This window comes from Kwoniella dejecticola, chromosome 1, assembly GCF_000512565.2.
Source record: "Kwoniella dejecticola CBS 10117 chromosome 1, complete sequence".
Classification (NCBI taxonomy): Eukaryota; Fungi; Basidiomycota; class Tremellomycetes; order Tremellales; family Cryptococcaceae; genus Kwoniella; species Kwoniella dejecticola.
In genome coordinates this window covers 1170527-1187092 of record NC_089301.1, presented here as the reverse complement: position 1 = coordinate 1187092, position 16566 = coordinate 1170527, and the positions used below count along the sequence as shown (strand labels likewise).

The window sequence follows — 16566 nt, the reverse complement described above, 5'->3', positions numbered from 1 at the left end:
AAAGATCGAATGAATGAATTGAGGTAAGAAGTGAAGGCTGCTTGAGGTCAAGTGATTTTCGTGACCGATCTTGAGGGGATGTCGCCCTTGCTTTTCCTTTTGAGTTATGCGCTAGTCGCAGATATATTATAGAGTGAATGGCAAATATTGGATCAAGAACAGAAAAAAAGAAGATATGAATATACAGGTATGTAAGAGGAATTCAAGGAATGATCCTTGGCCAACGAATTAGGGATTCGATTGGTTGAAGTCGGTTTGCTGGAATGCAAGTAGATGCGTATGTATGTATTTCAAGCAGCTATGCACGGAGTCACCCAGGACTTCTCTTTTGCCTCTACCACTACAATTTGGCATGGAGGTCTGTCGTTTTTCCTGTTCTAAATTCCCTTCTTTTTTCGGATTAGTGTGCTTTGCTCGTACGGTGTGATTAGGTAAATCAGTCATAAGTGAGTACCACAGGTTATGCATCCAAGCTATGGTGAGGGCTTACTAACTGGAGTGAGTAGAGCGGTGACAGGCCATCTCCGTTTCATGCCTATCCCTTAAACAGGAAAGAAATGGGGGCAAGAGGGAAACAAGATACCCTGAGTGGGTTATGGCATTTTTGTCACGGCGGAATCGCAGCGAGACCGAGGAGACTCCCTGTCACCCTGATATGAGCGGATTTCCGCAAGACCTTTATTGGCTCGACCCAGTCCATGCACTGAATCCATGAGATATTTCTTTCGCGCCAAAACGTAAGAAAGCATGCGGAAAACACTTTGTTTGGATATGCTTATACTCGTCATCAGAACATTTTTGTGCTTGTGCGATGGCAAGCTATCACATCAAAATCGCCGCACCCGCTAAAAATTGTCTGTTATATCCGCTTTTTTAGATCTCGTTGACGAAGGTCTGTATGATTTTACAGTTGTCCGGAACGACCGATTTGGCTGGTGTCAGGCGATCCCTGAGGGGCTCAGGAATTTTGATTTGCGAGCGAGGAATCTTGCAACGGTCTTATCGATGTTTGTTGGACGCCTTCCCAGACTAGACGAGGTCGGACAGCGATACGCTTCTTCTCCGAGAGCTTTGATCGCTCTAACGCGTTTTAACTCTGTGCTTGTCGCCGTAGCGCACGCCGATGTATCACACTTTTTGCTATTCTGATAATCGTCTTCCTCTCACGCTGTGTGAGTAACAGCAACAGCATGGCTCAACTTGGGTTTTCTACACAACATATACACATATACATGTAGTCCCACGTAGTCAGCGTCTGTCAATCCCTAACTATTATACAGGGATGTTCTCTTGATCGTTTTGTTTGTTTCGGGTGACAAGCCAGCCGAGGGATCTAAGGGTAATCTCACTTCGGCATCTTCCGGCGCCCTGCTGTGGCTCCCTAAACTTATGCGGTGTCCGCCTTCATGCGCTGCCCATTATCTGAGATTGTCACTTCGTTGCTTCCTTCGTTCATCATCGGATCAATAGCATCGCTTGCCAACTCCCTGCCAAGTTCTGCCCGTGATTTCTGTCTGACAATGCATCGGCGGAGACTGACAACTATTCAACGCTTCTTTGGAGCTGTGTCACATTCCTTCTCCTTCCACTTGCCGAGCTTTCACGTGCTCTGGCATACATCGTCAAGACGCGTACCGCACAATTGATTCTGAAGGATGTCGGTCACTGATTCGAGACGACAGATATTACAACACACCTTTGAGGCAACCTTTAATGTCCTTGTACGTCTATATTTGGTCTTGACATATTATCGGCACGAAGTTCGGTGCATGTCGACCCCCATGAACCGTTGGTCCAATGTCCGCCTGCAATCATCTTCATCTTGCTCGCTAAAGATACCTGCCTCGTTTCATCGTTCTCATCATCCTTCCACTCTCAACACCCGCCTGGCATCATGCCACTCACCGGCTTACTGACACAGGATGCCAGTGGATTATCGGGCTCCGGTCATCGTTTTGTCATTGCATAACACAAACCTCGAGCTATCGGCTTTCAAGCAGGATTCAATCCATCCGTTCGAGCTGTTTCTCAGCACCAAAAAATGGGATCCCACAATTCAACTTGTGCTCGTCCACCGAAGATATCTTAGATGGCAACATACTTATCACTGATGGAATCGCTTTGAAAAGGTTGTCTGATTCTGATTCTGATTCTGATGCGGGATCTGTCAGGATCGTGTTCTTGGGATCTGAGCATCAATCGTAGCTCTTCGAGGAAGTATGATCACAGCCACCTTACAGCATGTAACCCATGAGAGTATGCGGGCACCCTCACCGGTGGTCGCGGAGCCATCAAGCAGCGCCAAACAGACATTCCCAAATACGATGATAAGACGCATGGCGAAGTCGCACGGGGCCGCAGAAGCCAGAAGGACATGAATGATCGCTCTTCCGTGGTCAAACGGTCCATTCCCTCCATCTCATACGACTTCCAGCATGCGTACTTTGTCGACGGTCTTGTCAACGTCTCGGTCGCGTTAGGTGCTCAAAGTGAGCGGGACGCCGAATTATGAGTGGGTCAGGAGCGCTTGGAGATCCGGACTCTGTCGGCTCTGCAGATAATTTCAAGTAAAGTATTTACTGCAACCGACTGAAAACAATTCATTCACATTCGAAGATTCCAATCTGATCGAGATGGTTCGGCCAAGCTGGAACTTGCAGCGACAATTATCGGATAGACGCTGGAGCTCTCATCTCTTTCTCTCTCTTTTCGCCAAGATTCACTAGAACCAGACTAATACTATTGCAAATTTGATATACCGCTACTCGTAAGTCGTCAATGCCCCACTGTAGCACCGCTCATCGTGTTCCGCAGTACAGTCCACGTTGCAAAGGCGCACTGTAAGCGTGTACAGAAGCCATGCAGGAAGAGATTCATCGACATCATTCAGGGTGAAAGCACCGATATGTGACGTAATTGATATGGGGAATTATGGATAAAGCGTCTATTTGTCTGATAACCCCCCGTTCCATGATCTGCGGATAGTTGGTTAGTCAGATACTCCTCCTGCATGAAAGGAGAGGTAGTTGTTTCGCCCAGCCTTTCTTGCGCCTTTCGCCTTTCGCCTTTCGGTCCGAGATGAAAGATGATCGCCCCGGACCAAGCTAAAGCTCAAAGGATGCCCAGCACTACGCAGTCGCAGCTTCATGCATATATAGTCACTCACGGAGTTGACCGAGGAGTGAGGAGTATAGCATGTAAGGAACGGATCATCATTGTTGATGTCATTTGCATCATAGGTGTTTGTGATGTGATTCAACGCCTAAGAGGACAAGACAATGCACGGAAAAGACATACTGCTCGATCAAGAATACATATATATGCAGTTGAGCAGCTTCGTGTAAATCTCATTTCGCATACCAAATTGACTAAGACGCAAGATAAAGCAATCCAATATGTCGATCCAGCCACGAATACTGTCTGCCCTTCGGCCTCAGTTCCGCTATGCTCGTGTGGCCTTACCATCGCGCAGTCGACCCATGTCTCTGCTTCCTCAAGCAGCCAAAGCTGGATTCTCTAGCAGTGTACTGCACCGGAAAGATCAGCCGAAAGCTGCTCACCCAAGCAAACATGAATCCCGCCCATTGCGCTCCGGTGAACCAGTCGCAGAGCATGTGAAAGAGGACGAGAGCAAGCGTGCTGGACTACCTGAAGAGCCGATGGAAGGTCCTCCTCCGCGTGAGTCTTCTCCCTCTCTCTCTCTCTCTCTCCTGCTCCCCCATGAGACATACAAACGATCATTCAGTTTGTCTGAATATCGAATGATACTCTTTTCGGGAATGCTCACACATCATCTTCTCTCTCTCCCCTCCCCCTCGCTCTCGCTCTCGTCCTCGTTCACATGCATGTGCATGTTTCGCACTCGTCCCTTCTCGCTAGGAATATACTCTTACGCACACAGTGTATTCCTCTGCCACATCTCACCACCTCGACCGCGGACCTATAGCTCCCCTAGCCGCTCTATCCGCACACGAGCTCTTCTTCCTCAAGAACCGCACCATCCTAATCACCGGCGGGGGTCGTGGTCTCGGCCTGACAATCGCTCATGCATGCCTTGAATCCGGCGCTTCCGTCCGATGTATGGATCTCCTTCCCGAGCCCTCTCAACCCCAATGGAAGCTCGCCGAGGACTTAGCCCGCTCCAAGGGGTTACAAATCTCTTATCATCAATTAGACGTTACCGACCAAGATCAAGTACATCAAGTCTTCAGCGACCTCTTCGCCACGAACAGTCAGGAGACGCCGCATCAACCTATAAGGGGTTTATTCACTTCGGCAGGTATCCAAATTATGATGTCTGCCCTAGACTACTCCACCGAGAAATTCCGTAAAGTCATCGACGTCGACTTGACAGGAACCTTTCTCTGTGCGCAAGCGTTTGCGAAAGAGTGGTTCAAGCGACACCCGGATATGGATGGTCGTGCTGGCATGGAGGGGGCTAGTATAGCGATGACGGGAAGTATGTCGGGGCACATTGCCAATCTAGGTATAGAGTGCGCAGCGTATAACGCGAGTAAAGCAGGAGTGAATCAGCTAGCGAAGAATCTAGCGCTGGAATGGAGTAAGAAGGGTATAAGGGTGAACACGCTCAGTCCAGGATATATAAGGACGGCGTTGACGGCTGCACAGCTGGAAGAGAAGCCGGAATTGAATAAGATCTGGTTGCAAGGTTCTTTGTTGGGAAGATTATCAACGCCAGATGAGTTCAGGGGTAAGTCAACCTATATTGCTTCTAGAGAGGATATGTTGTCTTATATTTGACGTGACTGTCTGACTGACTTGGTTTGACCCCTTCCATTCTGCATTTGCAGGCCCGGTGCTGTACCTCCTCTCAGACGCAAGCTCGTTTATGACAGGATCCGATCTTCTAGTGGACGGCGGACACTGCGCGACATAGAGTATTTAGAGTAGAACTCCTTCCTGAGATGACGCAGATCAGCCCGTGGATAAATAGTATAGAGCACAGGGGTCATTACAATTGTAGCGAATAGTAAGGACAATATACAAACCACATATGCGAAGATAGCAGACACGAAACGATGACATACGCCCATACACGAGACCCAAGGTAAATAATTCATTGGACATCGCAGAAGAAAAATGCATTTTAATCATCAATTTCATTATTCAAAGCTATGAATTGTACGATGACCGATTTCAATTTATATCATTTCCTCGCACGTACTCAGGTTACCTCACTGTGCCCAATCCCCAACGATGATCACTCGATATCAGGTATCTCCTCCAGGCTCTCTTCCCCTGCGTCCAGGGTTTTTTCCTCGACTTCAGACTGGCCCATATTTTCCTTTCCAACTTCGAGATCCTGTGACATATTGTTACCTAACACAGGCTGCTCGTCTTCCTTGATTTGTTCGACCTGTTGGTTATCATCAGGCGAAGGCGTCTTCGGCCTTTCCACCGGCTCCTCAATCACCTCATCTCGTGCATTATCTCCATTCCCATCTCCCCGAAGTGATTGTGTAGGCTTGGGCTCAGTGAGCTCCTGTAATTCCTCTTTCACATCTTCGTCCGGTATCTTACCGTCTTCTTTCGCTTGACTTCCCAATTCACTCGCCGGTCCTGCAGGTCGTTGGACATTCGCAGCTGCTAATCCCAGTCTTCCGATCGGTGATCTCCCCACAGCCGGCGTTTTTGAAAAATCCTTGGGAACCCTGGAAGGTGTATTCTCAACTTGTGGCTTGACTCTTACTCTCGAAGTGGAAGTGGAAGAGGGTGTCTTGATCCGAGCTTGCGAAGAGGGCGTCCTACCTTGACTTTGGATCGAAGCTGGAGCTCTTGTCGAGCTATCTGAAGCGGTCTTCCCTCCAGTAGGTGTATTTGCGTTCATCTTATTTGTTTTGGATGTAGAAGGAGTCGAAGATGGCGAATCATGGTGCTGCACACCTGCTGCTCTGGCCCTAGAAGCTGCTGTACCTTGTAACAACCTACTTCCACCACTTCCACTTGAGCTGAGTCTCGCATGTGAGGCTGGACCAGGAGATGGACTAAGACTATCTCTCCCGATCCCATTTGACGATCTAGCAGTTGAACCGCTAGCTCTGCCCAAACTGAGAGATTCGCGCTTGGTCGATCTGGTAGTTGATGAAGGAGGAGTAGAGAGTGGACCAGAGGGAATGCGAGCTTTAGCAAGACTCGAAGCAGTAGGCTTGGAGGGTGTACCTGTGATTTGGGGTTTCAGGGGGCTGGGCGTACCCTGCGTATGAGCTTGTGCAGAAGAGGCAGGCCGAGGTTGTCGGGCAGGACCCGTGTGGGAAGGTACGAGTGGTTTAGGCGTGCGAGTCGCTGTAGCCGTAGTTGTAGCCGAGGCTGTGGTCGAGGATGGGGTCCTGCTTGTGCTGTTGCTTTTGCTGTTGGGTGTGGCATTGGCGTCGGGATGGGTTTGATGCCCTAGCAAAGTGCGTGATCTGGCTGGAGTAGAGGAAGGACCAGACGGGAGCCGGGTGCGAGGTTTAGCGGCATTGGTAGGCGTAGACGTAGTCAATGTTTTCGACTTCGATTGTGCAGGAGATGACTTTGAATCGGGACGGGACGTGGGTTTCCCGGCGGAGGCTACACCTGATGAAGTAGGTTTATCGCTTTTGGAAGGTGTTGAACTCGAAGGATCTGCTTTGCCCTTGACCGTAGCCGTCGCAGCTTCAGGCTTGCCATTAGTCGATTTCAATCTCGATTTCGGCGTGTCCGACTTTGCCTTATGATTTTCCTCCGTTTCGGGCAGTGCATCGGCTTCGGCGGAGTCGGAAGTGTTTTTGGAGATATTAGGGATAGGCAAGGCCGACATGACATTGGGATTAGAGACCCTCTTGGGCGATTTTGGTGGTCTCGACGGACTATCACTTTCTCCGTCCTTCGTCTTCTCCATAGATCCCTCTTCTGCCTTTTTATCGCTGATGTTCAGATTCTCCAATTTGTGTCCGACCTTCTCAGATTTATTCCCAGCTTTCCCCTTCCCTGTCCCGGTCTCGCCCTTCGCATCTTCCACCCCTTCTGTCGGGACCATGACCTTCGCATCTCCATCTTTGATTTCCTCCGCTTGACCAGCTAATTCCGACTTAGGCGGAGCTCTTCCACCTTCTTTCGCACCGGCTTCAACCCCTACACCTAGACCTGCACCAGTCTCACCAGTATTGGAGGACGTCCTGCGCGATATCGCAGATGCAGACGGCTGTAAGCTCGCTCGTCTGTTCTCGCGGGCAGTCGCTTCTGCGTCCCGGTTAGCAGCTGTCTGAAACCGAGCTACTAGGGCGGAGACCTGTGCGACAAGAAGGGGTGGATGGGAGGTCGAACGGAGGTCAACAGAGTATTCCGTCGGTTGCGGCGATACAAGAGCAATGAGTGATGGGAAGAAGGGTCACCATTACAGCAGTTGTCAGCGCCCCCTCTGATTCATAGACGTATTAGATACTCAGTGAGGGGACTCACACTCCCTTGAGAACGTTCGACAGGTAATGGCCTAAAGTGCGCAGTGAATCCCATAATCAGCTCAGCTCATGATGGGCAAGGAAGCACATGTCGTCTGAGATTGATCTGACTCACATCTCGTACAACGGCGTCCCCTCACTTAGTGGTCTCTTTTACTTAGCTTTGACCTGCTCGACGATACCCACTTGATATAGGCTGGATCTCGAGATGTTAGGTAAAAGGCTGAAAATCGATAATTCCAATTCCATTAACAGGGTCGAAATACCGGCGTCAAGCAGAAGTATAAGCAATCATTCCGTCGTGTTGTCAACGACAAGGGGATAGAAATGGATAATCAGGCACTTGAGGAGTACGAGTACAAAGTATACACCATACATACATACGTTTGATATAGGCTGAAACGACATCGCATACTCTGACACTGGAAACAACCAGAACAGGAGGTCGGAGCGTGTTTGAATTCCAAGCGTGATCATATATAATGCGGGGCCACCAGCGCCCTCTCCACTTTTACGAGAACCCGATCTACAGTATGTTACCAGTGAATGTACGGGCAGTCAGGCTGAATCCAACCAGAACGATATTGTAAAAAGATAGAATGTAATGTCCATGCATGTCAACTACCTCCGCACCTAGCTACCGACTCTACACTGCACTCAGACTACTCAAAGCGCAGCACCAACAACAGCGCCTACAACACCGACCGCACCCATGATCATACCTGCGGCAACACCGGTCTTCCCAGCACCGGAAGCAGCGCCGGCACCGCTTGATCCAGAAGCAGAGGCAGCAGCGGAAGTAGCAGAAGTGCCGGCTCCGGATGCTCCAGAAGCACTTCCTGAAGTGGCGGAAGCACCTGAAGCAGCGGATCCCGAAGCTCCGGTAGTAGAAGCGGCAGCGGCGAGGGTAGCAGAGTCTACTGACGTGGTAGCTTCGGCCTGCATGCTAAAATCAGCTCATGTATCCTCTTCCGAAGGGTACCAAGCCTACGTACGGTGGAAGTGGCTTGGCCGTTCTCGACTTGGAAGTAGTTGGCAGTGAGCAAGTCACCGAGCTTAGATTCAGAAACGTAGCCAGAGAGGAACCATGTGCCGAGGGCGACACCGGAGGTAGACAGGTTGGCGGGGGCAGCGAAGTCGGATCCTTGTTCGTAGACGGCGATGACGTATCTGCACGATGAAATACTGTCAGCTTCTACCTTTTTCAGTAAGCTCAAGCAGAAGAAGAAAGTCGTGCGACACTTACCGATGAGATCCGGTACCTTCGAAAGGTCCAGGTCCGGCGTAATCAGTGCTATATCCCAAGAAATGTCAGCTGTCTGGCCATTGCAGGAATTGGCGGAATTGGCAGAGGACAGCTCACATGGTAGTAGCACCGGTGTAGTTGACGGTGTAAGGAGCGGTGTCACCGGAGAGGGAAACACCGTTCACGAGCCAATGTCTAGTTTGCTCAGTCACGTTTTGGTCGGTACCGACAGCGTTGGCATCAGCCATCAAGACGGTGTAAAGCTGGGCGAGACATCGCATCAGCTGTGAGTCAAGAAGCTGTGAAAAGCTACAAAGCAGCTGAGAAGGCCGACTGGACTTACAGCACCGGCATCAAGATCATGATCGGGAGCAGGAGAAACGGTCAATTCAGGAGACGAAGCGACAGCTGTGTACAAAAATACCTGAATAAGCTATCTCCAGATCGCCACGATTACCTGACAGCTTACCATCTTTGTCGAGCTTGTCACCGATGGAAATGGCTTGTCCGCCGAATGAAACAGAGAGTAAAGCCTCAGGCTCGAAATCGCTGATCAATTGAGGAACAAGTTGGGCCTCTGTTCATTCGTAATTAGCTCATAGCTCATGCCTGGTTCACATAGGAAGTTATCCGACAGGGAAGAAAAGCTTACGCTTGAAGTTGGCTTCGAGACCTTCGATATCACGTTCAGTGACGGTACTCGAAGTGTTTTGGGCCGAGGCTGAGACGGCGAGTAAAGCGAGAGCGGGAAGAAGAGCGAACATTTTGCTGTTTGATTGTTGTTTGTTGACTATTCTCAAGCGAATCATATGTTAGTATTGATCAACAAAACAAGATGAATAGGCTTGAATCAATATCGAGTGTACCGTTATGGGGTTGTCATGTAAATATACACTCTGAATGGATCTGAAATCGTCTCTAGCAAAGATGAAGGGACTTGTGAAAGGAAGGGATGTGACCAGGACCGCTTTCGGTCACACTGTTCACAATTAAAAGGACTAGATAGCTCACTGAGTCTGCTTAACGTGTTATAATGAGTGTCGTTATTGAAGTGAGCAGGTCGTAAAGAGCGTTTATACTTTTGTGAAGCTATGCAAGTTGGGATTCAAGAGATGAAGATGTACGATGTTCGATGTAAGGTGGAAAGCTATGTTGTTGTATTTCGTCTCTGCCAAGAGCGTATGTGTGCATAGCATCAGCGTAAAGTAAGCTAGGGTGGGTTGAAACGAGGCCCAAGCTGGCTCATAAACAACTGCACAAAACTACGTAATCAGTCGCGTCCTCCTGCTAATTGTTTAATTCCGTCCCCAATTCCAAAGTGGCATCAAAACCAAGCAACTTAACCGGGTCCATGTCTTCTTACCCATTTCATCGACACCTCGACGGACTTGTTCGGTCTCCCAACACAAAGATATACATTCGAAAAAGTATAATTTATACATACCTACATATACCCCTCCCATCCTCTAGATCTTAGATTGTCTCCTATCATTCATGTGAGTCGCCTCAGTCCATCAAAGTCCCGAGGCAGATAGCCAATCACTCACTCGTCTGCTTCAATAGCATGGCTTCCGCTGCTGGTTCCGGTTCAGAGGTCGACTACCTCAAAACCTTGGTCTCTCAAGTGAGCTTCATTGAACCATTGACCATCTACACCCTGAAATTAAATGAGCTGAGTCGCACGATGCTGATATCATCCCCTCGTTCGAACACCAGCTCCAGGACAAAATCCATCAGTTGGAAAACAAGACTTCTACCACCGTCTCTTCCGCTCTTGACTCTGCCAAATCAGCCGTCGGACTAGGTCCTAAAGATGCTCCTCGAATGGTATTGATCGGTCCTCCTGGAGCAGGCGAGTCTGTTCTCTCTTTCTCTTTCCATTTTCCATATCCTTTTTCCAAGACACCGATCATTCCGCCGTTTTCCTCCTCATTGATTCTACCCTTCATATCGCTTCGCTTTATCGCTCGAGGAATTCAATCTAACGATGGCTTCACCCTTCCCCTTCAAACAGGTAAAGGTACTCAAGCACCCAACATCTCCGGCAAATACTGTATCTGCCACTTGGCCACCGGAGACATGCTCCGATCGCAAGTAGCCAAGCAGACCGAACTCGGTAAAGCCGCCAAGAAGATCATGGACCAAGGTGGTCTCGTCAGCGACGAGATCATGATTGGTATGATCAAGAAGGAGTTGAGCGAGAATGCCGAGTGCAAGAACGGGTGAGTTTGAAGGCTCTCTCTCTGTCTCTGAATTCAGATGTTATTCTCATTTGAGATAACCCTCGATCCCGGTGGTTTACCATGGGTCTGTATCTGTACCGGATGCTGATCTAACCTATGACGCGATCTGCTCGTAATCCCAATTTTCCAGTTTCATCCTCGACGGATTCCCTCGAACTGTTCCCCAAGCCTCCAAGCTCGACGCCGTGTTGAAAGAAGGCAAACAAGCCATCGACCACGCCATCGAGCTCAAGATCCCTGACGCTCTCTTGATCTCCCGAATCACCGGTCGATTGGTGCACCCCGCTTCTGGGCGAAGTTACCACAAGGAGTGTGAGTTGAATCGCTCCCAATCCTCTTAGACAGCTGCAGCGGAGTACAATCCAACCTCTGAAACTCCTCTCTTCCTCTTTCTGTATTATAGAGGGAGACAAGCTGTATGACTTCCTTGCTCCGAATCGAATTGAATTGCTGATTATATCGGTTGTATTTAGTCAACCCCCCTAAGAAACCTATGACAGACGACCAAACCGGAGAACCCCTGATCCAACGATCCGACGATAACGTCGAAACCCTCAAAAAGAGGTTATCGACCTACCACCAACAGACTGGACCTGTGGTCGATTACTACAAATCCACCGGGGTTTGGACCCCCGTAGATGCTGCTCAATCGCCCAAGTTGGTCTGGGCCTCCATCGGCAAGATTCTGGAAGGTACGAGGGAAGGAAAGATGGTTAGAGAGTAGAGTGAAGTAGAATGAAGTATAGTGGAGTTAAACGAAGAGTGGACCATGAAACGCAGGGTGGGAATGGGAATGATCTAAAATACTGCGCTCTATATAGCACATCACCACAAACAATGCATAAATGAAGGATGCACGGAATGAAGCGATACGCGATACGCAGGTGAAGCTGCTTCGCATATGCTTCCTACGAAGATACATCTGGTATCGAGGGTAAATGATTCTCGAATTTCGAAGACTGGCGATTCACTGCGACACAGAGAAGCGGACAAGCTCAAGTAGACCGTGTGCCGCAAAGTGAAATCGCACATCATGAAATAGATCAATTGCATCCACAAACTAATTATTGTTCTTTTTCGGGACACAACAGCTATGAAAAGAGTATCTAGAAGGAATGGATGGTATTGGTTGTTTGCTGTAGCAATCTAGGCTACATGGAGATCGGTAAAGGATGATGTCATGTTGACGGGGAGTCAGAGTATCGAATGAGGATATTGCTATGGATTGGAATAGATCGTCGATCGGATGTTAAGGTTATTTGGCGTTGGGTCTGTCGAGATGCCTTGACTTTATTGGGCGATCGAGCACTATAAGAGGGCTATCAGCACAGATGGAACGATGGTCTGAAGAATACAGATATACTCACGGTGTAGTCAACGGTAGAGTTGGTGTTGAGGATCAAAGCGACGATCAAACCGTAAAGACCCAACACTTCGGCGAAAATGAGGATAAGAATCTGCGCGAGGAGTCAGGAATCAGTGAAATGCCATTGCGCCAAATGATTTCAGATCAAATGAAAGTGAGAGGAAAGACGATGATGAATTCGAGGTGAAAATGGGACGACACTCACCATACCGACGAACAATCTGGGTTGTTGGGCAGTACCTCTTACACCGGCATCACCGACGATACCAATGGCGAACCCGGCAGCCAAACCAGCAAGACCAACCGAAAGACCAGCACCGAGTTGGATGAATCCCGTGTACAATGGCATAGGGGAGGCGACTGCATGGGTATACAAATTCACGTTATCAGCTGAGTACGACCAAGAGTGCGGGCGCCTGCCAGCTGAGACCAAACGTACGGTTACCAGAGATCAACACTGAGACTACCAAACCGTACTATCAAACAAAGTGAAGAAAGTCAGCGACTTGCATTTCATTTCAACCGGAGGCAAACGCCCGGACCACGTGTTTGCCTTCTTATTCTTACAGTCATAAAGAGGGATGGGGATAGATGGGATAGAACCACTTACGATACCGATGATACCAGCCATGACGACGGGAATGGCACATTTCATCATGAGATCAGGTCGGAGGACGGCCATGGCGGAGATTCCGACACCGGATTTGGCGGTACCGTAGCTACATAAGGCGAAGAATCAGCATTTAATCGGGCGGCAATGAAGATCGCGAAGGTGCGTAATGGCATAATCGTGACGGGGATATGAAAGAGTCCGTGTCTCTGCGGCTGCAGTAGCGATCGCTGAAGGGACGCGAGGGATGAAACGAGGCAGACCGTTGAATCAAGATACGGCAGTTGCCTTGCCAAGAACAAAGGTACTCTCCACCTCCTGCGATTTCAATGAGCAGGCGAGACGGGACTCACGCAGCACCGATACAGGTGAAGACGATGGCGGAAGTACATCCCATAGCTCCGAAGAAGGGAGCGTAGACCGGGCAGAGCTCAGCGACTGTAGACATTTTGACTGGATTCGAGGATGGGGCTAAGCTAAACTAGTCGACTAAGCTGTGAAGGAGGAAGGTGTCAGCGAGACAATTTACACAGTTGACATCGAGCGGTATCCACGAATACGTCTAAGCCAGAGTTGCGTCGAGGCGAGCGCGGGGGTGATGACTGACCTGATTGTAAGCTACTTGAGCTGTATGATCGATCTGTACGGGGTGAAGATGATATGAAACGTGAATGAATACGCATGAAGCCGATGAGGAGACAGAGACGCATCACCACTCAACCAGCTTAGTCCGGAATTATCGCAATCATCCCGCAAAGTGGCACTCAATAAAGATGGAGGTTGTCCACTTGGATTCAATGAATCAATGCACAAATACGCAAGATTTCATCAATCTTCACGTGAGTGCTCTCCATCATACGGACAGGAAGCATGCGGAAGCCAACATGGATATAACACCCTCCCGTACGAAGCGAAGCAGATCATCCTCCTCCTCATCCGCTGGGTCGATCGGCTCTTCCCCCTCTTCAGACGAATGGGATGCACCTCCGCCGAAATATCATCGAGGTCGATCTACTTCACCTTCTTCCTCGACTTTGACTATTAAGCCATTCTTATGCGTGTTACCCCCTACATGCTCCCAACCAGGCACGTCTACTTCCTATGCGACACAAATCGAGCTGGACAGGCATCAGGATACATTCCATAAGTGGATATGCCATATCCCTATCCGAGATAGAGGGCTGTCAACTCCGAGTAAGGGGAAAGGCAAGGAAAATGGTTCAGGTGTTCCGGAGAGCTTCAGTGGTGATAAAGAAGAGGGAAGACGGATGAAAGAGTGTCTGAAAGTCTTTCCCGATGAAAGACTGCTCAATCTTGTAAGCTGCACTTCCATTTTTCTCAGAGGAGAATAGCTTATCTGATTGAAAAGGTTGAGAAGTAGCATTATACGGAAGTACATGATCCGATATCGAAAGAGAAGAAAGAGAAAGGTCAAAAGATCGTCAGTACAATTCCTTAGCCGTCATATCGAGATAAACACACATGAGCTGATCAGGAAGATGGACACATAGTTCGAATGCTTCTTGGATATCAGTCAATGCGGTCGAAAATTCCTCAATCCGAAGAAGAGGCGCAGACATATGATTGATAAACATAGTAAGTCATGATGGCCCATAGCTCCGCGATGTTCTTTAGAAAGATAGAAGCGCAAAGCTGATGAGATCTTTCATTGCGGTTAGAATACCCACCCGACTATTTCTTCAGTATAACGAATCATGGTGTAGGTCAATTCCCTTCTTTTGGGCCACAGAATGAATCTGACTACACCGAGCGATAGCTGATTCTGATCACTCTCGCTGGTGCTACAGATCAACGCCATAGCACAGGAAGACGGTCTGGCGATGAGCCTTATCAGACCACGACGCGATCCGCCGCTATCAGTCTCATATCCGGAGAAGATGGAATCAACCAGATCATATCCTGAAGACAATCATGATAAGCCCGCTACATCGGTCGTATCGAATAGCAATGGCAAAGAGAACAGTCCGCGCGATGTGGATATGGACGACCTCATGGGCAAATTGGAAAGCAGCTTGACTTTCGTCCCAAGGGGAGTCAGGAAGGCTACAAAGGCAAAAGAGAAGATAATGCAGGTGGACACTCACGGATGAAGACAACGGACTCAATCCTTATGTTCCGCAAAAGGACAACGGACAAGTACAGAACAATTGATGCGCTACATATCATGCTGTATACCATAATGACCAGGATCACGAAAGCTACGATTCCCGATCTACGACGCACCAACGAAGGAAACGAAGGAGACGAAGAGCATTACCATAAGAACAACACGAATGTTGTAATATAGTCAAACTTGACCGCACCGCATGCACCCGCAAGCTAGAATCACGAACAACGACGCGTCAAAGGAAGATTTTCGCATCATTAAACCTATCTCATTTCAGCGCATCACATGATGACACAACATCCTTTCTTGATATCGTCCCTTCGCATACCTCCTGTCCCCATATACTCTCCATGCGAAGGCGGATACCCCATCCCTCCTACTGCTCCATTCGCATTCGCATTCGCCACGCCATTAGCACCACCACTCCCACCTTGAAGAGTCGATTGGGCAATCGCTTCATAGTATGAATTATCGCTGAGACCCTTCGGGATTCTATAGCAGCATGATTCTGCGCACGGCATCAGGTTTTTGCATGGACATGTGGGTGGGCAGGTGCAATTGCGATCGTAGAAGCCGCTAAATCTCAGATCATTATATGGTCATATCATCAGCTTGAGGATCTGATTAGATCGCTGAGGATGCCGTTACAGCTGCTGACCGAACTTACCAGATAAAATTGACGGGGCTGCTTATGTGAGCTATCATAGTGTTATTTCTAGTTTCGAATAGTGCGTTTCGAATGTGTGTGTCATGCGAACTTCCCTGGACAAAGTCAGGGGTGAAGGGGATCTCGTGTATGTTGTCTCTCCCTCGAAGAAAGTGATCAAAAGCGACTGCTCATTCTGTAGGATACGCAGGACATCAATGAACAGAATACGCTGGAGATATATACATAACTTTCCCCAGACCTCGTGTTGTCAAGCATGAGCCTTCTAGCCTTCTCTTCACTCCATCTCTTCTCGCAATGGTCCTCGCACTTGCACATTCTGTACAATCCACGATCTTACGAGACAGAATTGAAGCGACCTCAAGTCGTGTCTTGATCGTTGGAATCGGTCTAAGGCAGCCACAAACAATATATGCAGTAGTATGTAAGTTCTCACGGACAGAGTTACGGCGAATTAGTGCGAGAGCTGTTTAGTGTAGTGTAATAACAAGATTCCTGAGAACCGGTGGTCATGGCTCTGAATGTGTTCGGCTTGCAATAAGTAGCTCCCTTGACTGTTCGCTTCTGGGTACGGCCGTCAGGGGAGGCGAAAGTTGGGCCAAGGCCAAGAAGCAAATGGACTCACCTTAACGTGTGTTTCAGAGTGATAGTGACTGATCGGAAATATGTAAGAGTTGATGAAGCATACAATGTATCGCACGTTTCTGGTCAGGGTTGTCAGATAAGCTAATATCTCACCTTCTTCTGGTCAATCAGACCGAGCTACAGTGATATTGGATTAATGTCTTGGAGAAGTTTTGGCGAGATCTATTGAATTTCCACCACACAACCCGGCGAGAGGATCCGATAATTATGGAGAACGGTCAA

General features: G+C 48.7%; 6 protein-coding genes across 6 annotated transcripts; 3 read left to right on the top strand and 3 right to left on the bottom strand.

Moving 5' to 3' along the window:
- Positions 1 to 3395: 3395 nt before the first annotated feature.
- Positions 3396 to 4897, top strand: I303_100457 (uncharacterized protein; the record flags this gene model as incomplete). The annotated part of the gene is made up of 3 exons (XM_065968120.1): positions 3396 to 3678; positions 3902 to 4711; positions 4812 to 4897. 3 exons carry the CDS (start codon positions 3396 to 3398, stop codon positions 4895 to 4897), a joined length of 1179 nt encoding a protein of 392 aa, XP_065824192.1.
- A 324-nt stretch (positions 4898 to 5221) lies between these two features.
- On the bottom strand, positions 5222 to 7494 carry I303_100456 (uncharacterized protein; the record flags this gene model as incomplete). Its single annotated transcript, XM_018403827.1, has 2 exons — positions 5222 to 7270; positions 7441 to 7494. The coding sequence occupies 2 exons, from the start codon at positions 7492 to 7494 to the stop codon at positions 5222 to 5224; spliced, it is 2103 nt and encodes a 700-aa protein (XP_018266481.1).
- Positions 7495 to 8105: 611 nt separating this feature from the next.
- I303_100455 (uncharacterized protein) lies at positions 8106 to 9449 on the bottom strand (the record flags this gene model as incomplete). The annotated part of the gene is made up of 7 exons (XM_018403826.1): positions 8106 to 8378; positions 8435 to 8609; positions 8686 to 8733; positions 8803 to 8948; positions 9029 to 9093; positions 9155 to 9262; positions 9338 to 9449. 7 exons carry the CDS (start codon positions 9447 to 9449, stop codon positions 8106 to 8108), a joined length of 927 nt encoding a protein of 308 aa, XP_018266480.1.
- Positions 9450 to 10249: 800 nt separating this feature from the next.
- Positions 10250 to 11652, top strand: I303_100454 (adenylate kinase; the record flags this gene model as incomplete). The annotated part of the gene is made up of 5 exons (XM_065968119.1): positions 10250 to 10309; positions 10402 to 10537; positions 10700 to 10907; positions 11059 to 11240; positions 11402 to 11652. The coding sequence occupies 5 exons, from the start codon at positions 10250 to 10252 to the stop codon at positions 11650 to 11652; spliced, it is 837 nt and encodes a 278-aa protein (XP_065824191.1).
- A 566-nt stretch (positions 11653 to 12218) lies between these two features.
- Positions 12219 to 13352, bottom strand: I303_100453 (V-type proton ATPase proteolipid subunit; the record flags this gene model as incomplete). Its single annotated transcript, XM_018403824.1, has 6 exons — positions 12219 to 12236; positions 12296 to 12385; positions 12500 to 12654; positions 12734 to 12770; positions 12905 to 13013; positions 13258 to 13352. 6 exons carry the CDS (start codon positions 13350 to 13352, stop codon positions 12219 to 12221), a joined length of 504 nt encoding a protein of 167 aa, XP_018266478.1.
- Positions 13353 to 13788: 436 nt separating this feature from the next.
- I303_100452 (uncharacterized protein) lies at positions 13789 to 15015 on the top strand (the record flags this gene model as incomplete). The annotated part of the gene is made up of 5 exons (XM_018403823.1): positions 13789 to 14220; positions 14286 to 14345; positions 14416 to 14500; positions 14584 to 14624; positions 14713 to 15015. The coding sequence occupies 5 exons, from the start codon at positions 13789 to 13791 to the stop codon at positions 15013 to 15015; spliced, it is 921 nt and encodes a 306-aa protein (XP_018266477.1).
- Positions 15016 to 16566: the final 1551 nt, after the last annotated feature.